At 41.5% G+C, this 1934-nt stretch overlaps 1 protein-coding gene across 1 annotated transcript in view; it reads left to right on the top strand.

Moving 5' to 3' along the window:
• The window catches only part of LOC126389356 (calpain-9-like), a 22106-nt gene that overhangs the window by 16825 nt on the left and 3347 nt on the right, over nt 1–1934 (top strand). Inside the window, exons 18-20 of the mRNA XM_050043008.1 lie at nt 424–492; nt 607–685; nt 1387–1503. Of these exons, the coding sequence (XP_049898965.1) occupies nt 424–492; nt 607–685; nt 1387–1503 (265 nt within the window). The remainder of the gene's footprint in view (nt 1–423; nt 493–606; nt 686–1386; nt 1504–1934) is intronic.

Below are 1934 nucleotides of genomic sequence, written 5' to 3'. Positions count from 1 at the left end.
CACCTTCGGTGAAGCCTTTTGGCACGAAACTGTCACTGCACCAAGCTGGATCTGTGGACACCTCCCCCTGCTGCGCCGCCACACCCATCTCAGCGCACCTCGGTCTGCCAAACTACCAAACTGAGCGTGCCTCGGGTTGCGCTGCTCGAAACTAGCTCTGCGCGGGGTTCGCCACCCTGCGCCACCTGCGCGGGAAACTAGAGCCCTAGAGCCCTAAATGTTTAGCTAAGAAGTGGAACACGTGCAGCTCTGATTTCTTAATGATGGGTTAATCATTGTAGTTACATAATACATATAAGTAATCCACATGAAAACACTGCCAACACCTGCCTGCCCTTTAGTATATGTAACATGAATAGATTTAATGGTCAGGCTAAGACATGAAACATCAGGTGCAGCTCTGATTCCTTAATGCTGGATCAGACGTCAATCACCGGCAAACTGAACTCTGAGGAATTTGTTCGTCTGTGGAAGAAGGTCGTCACCTACAAGGTAAAAGAACCAAGTGAAGATTAAAAATCTCATAATAAAACAAAAATTACTGGTGGCCTTTATAAGTACGGACATAATGACTCATACATTACTAACTGTCTTCTCTTTTGCCAGGACATATTCTTCCGCACAGATGTTTCCCAAACAGTAACACTGTCACTGAGTGAGCTGAGGAATGCAATCATGGCTTTAGGTAGACAATCAGTCACTTCTCCTTGTCTGCTATAGACAGAATCACCCTGGGATTTATCCTCCTTATTTTAAACCTTATGAGTGGTGCTGAAACTTCAAAATCTTGCTAACCGTGTTTTATATTTTGCTGCTACAGACAAGATTAAGCATGTAGCAGGAAATTAAAGGAAGCATTAATAAAGTTGGCAAGAGTTTGTTGGCTGTAATTAAAAACCTTTTCTGGGCAGCTGTAGCTCAGGGGAGTAGGATGAGCTGCCACTTATCTAAAGACCAGCTATTCCATTTCTGGCTCTTCCAAGCTGCATGTCAAAGTGTCCTTGGGCAAGATACTGGCCCACAGCACACCTGTCTGTCAGTGTCATTAATACTGAGCTGTACTTCAATTATATAATGTTAGTCCCGTACTTTTGTTTTTGAATGACATTGATGATGAACATTTAGATACTTAAACATATTCCAGCCACTTTTTATTTTCATTTATCCAAATGTGTGAGAGTTATTGCACAAGAACTGTTTTTCACAGCAGACATTTTGAGCACAGGCGTCACTAGTGTTCTATTCACGTGTCCCAGGCCATCACAGAGTAACAGTGTCATTGCTTAATGAAAGGAAAAATAAATTGCAGATTCTCATTAATGAAAACAATAAGGCAGCCCTAAAATAAGTCATACCATAAACTTTTGTCCTATATATGTTGGTTAGGAAAGAGGATCAGCGATGACATGCTGAACTTGATGGCTCTGCGCTATGGTGCCTCTTCTGGACACATGACGCTGGAGAGCTTCATCAGTCTCGCCCTTCGCTTTGACTGCATGAACCGTAAGTAAATTGGGAAGCTGCTGACAGTAGACAATAGTTTCAGTGCATGTATAGCCTAAATATGAAATTGTATTTATTACTCTGAGTCACTTTTCTGTGCGGTCAACAAACAATTTTTGCTGATTTCAAATGTATCAATGTACAATACATTTTATAATTATCTTGTGCACACAAGATTTAAAAAATCATCTTACAGGACTTTAAAGGGGAACTACGCCCATTTTCAAAATTCATACAATACTAGTCCATACCCATTGGTAGCTTTGTCACCTTCTACCTATGCCAATCCTCAATGCCTATGTGCAGTTTCACATAGATTGACCACGTCAGTGAGTAGAAAAACGTGGGACAGACAGAATGACTGACTGACAGAATGACACACTGACAGTTTCCATGATTATGTACAGCATACCATACCATGACTTAGTCAT

This window comes from Epinephelus moara, chromosome 4, assembly GCF_006386435.1.
Source record: "Epinephelus moara isolate mb chromosome 4, YSFRI_EMoa_1.0, whole genome shotgun sequence".
In the NCBI taxonomy this organism is placed as follows: domain Eukaryota; kingdom Metazoa; phylum Chordata; class Actinopteri; order Perciformes; family Serranidae; genus Epinephelus; species Epinephelus moara.
Note: the sequence above shows the minus strand (reverse complement) of the source record. Positions and strands in the feature narration are given on the sequence as shown.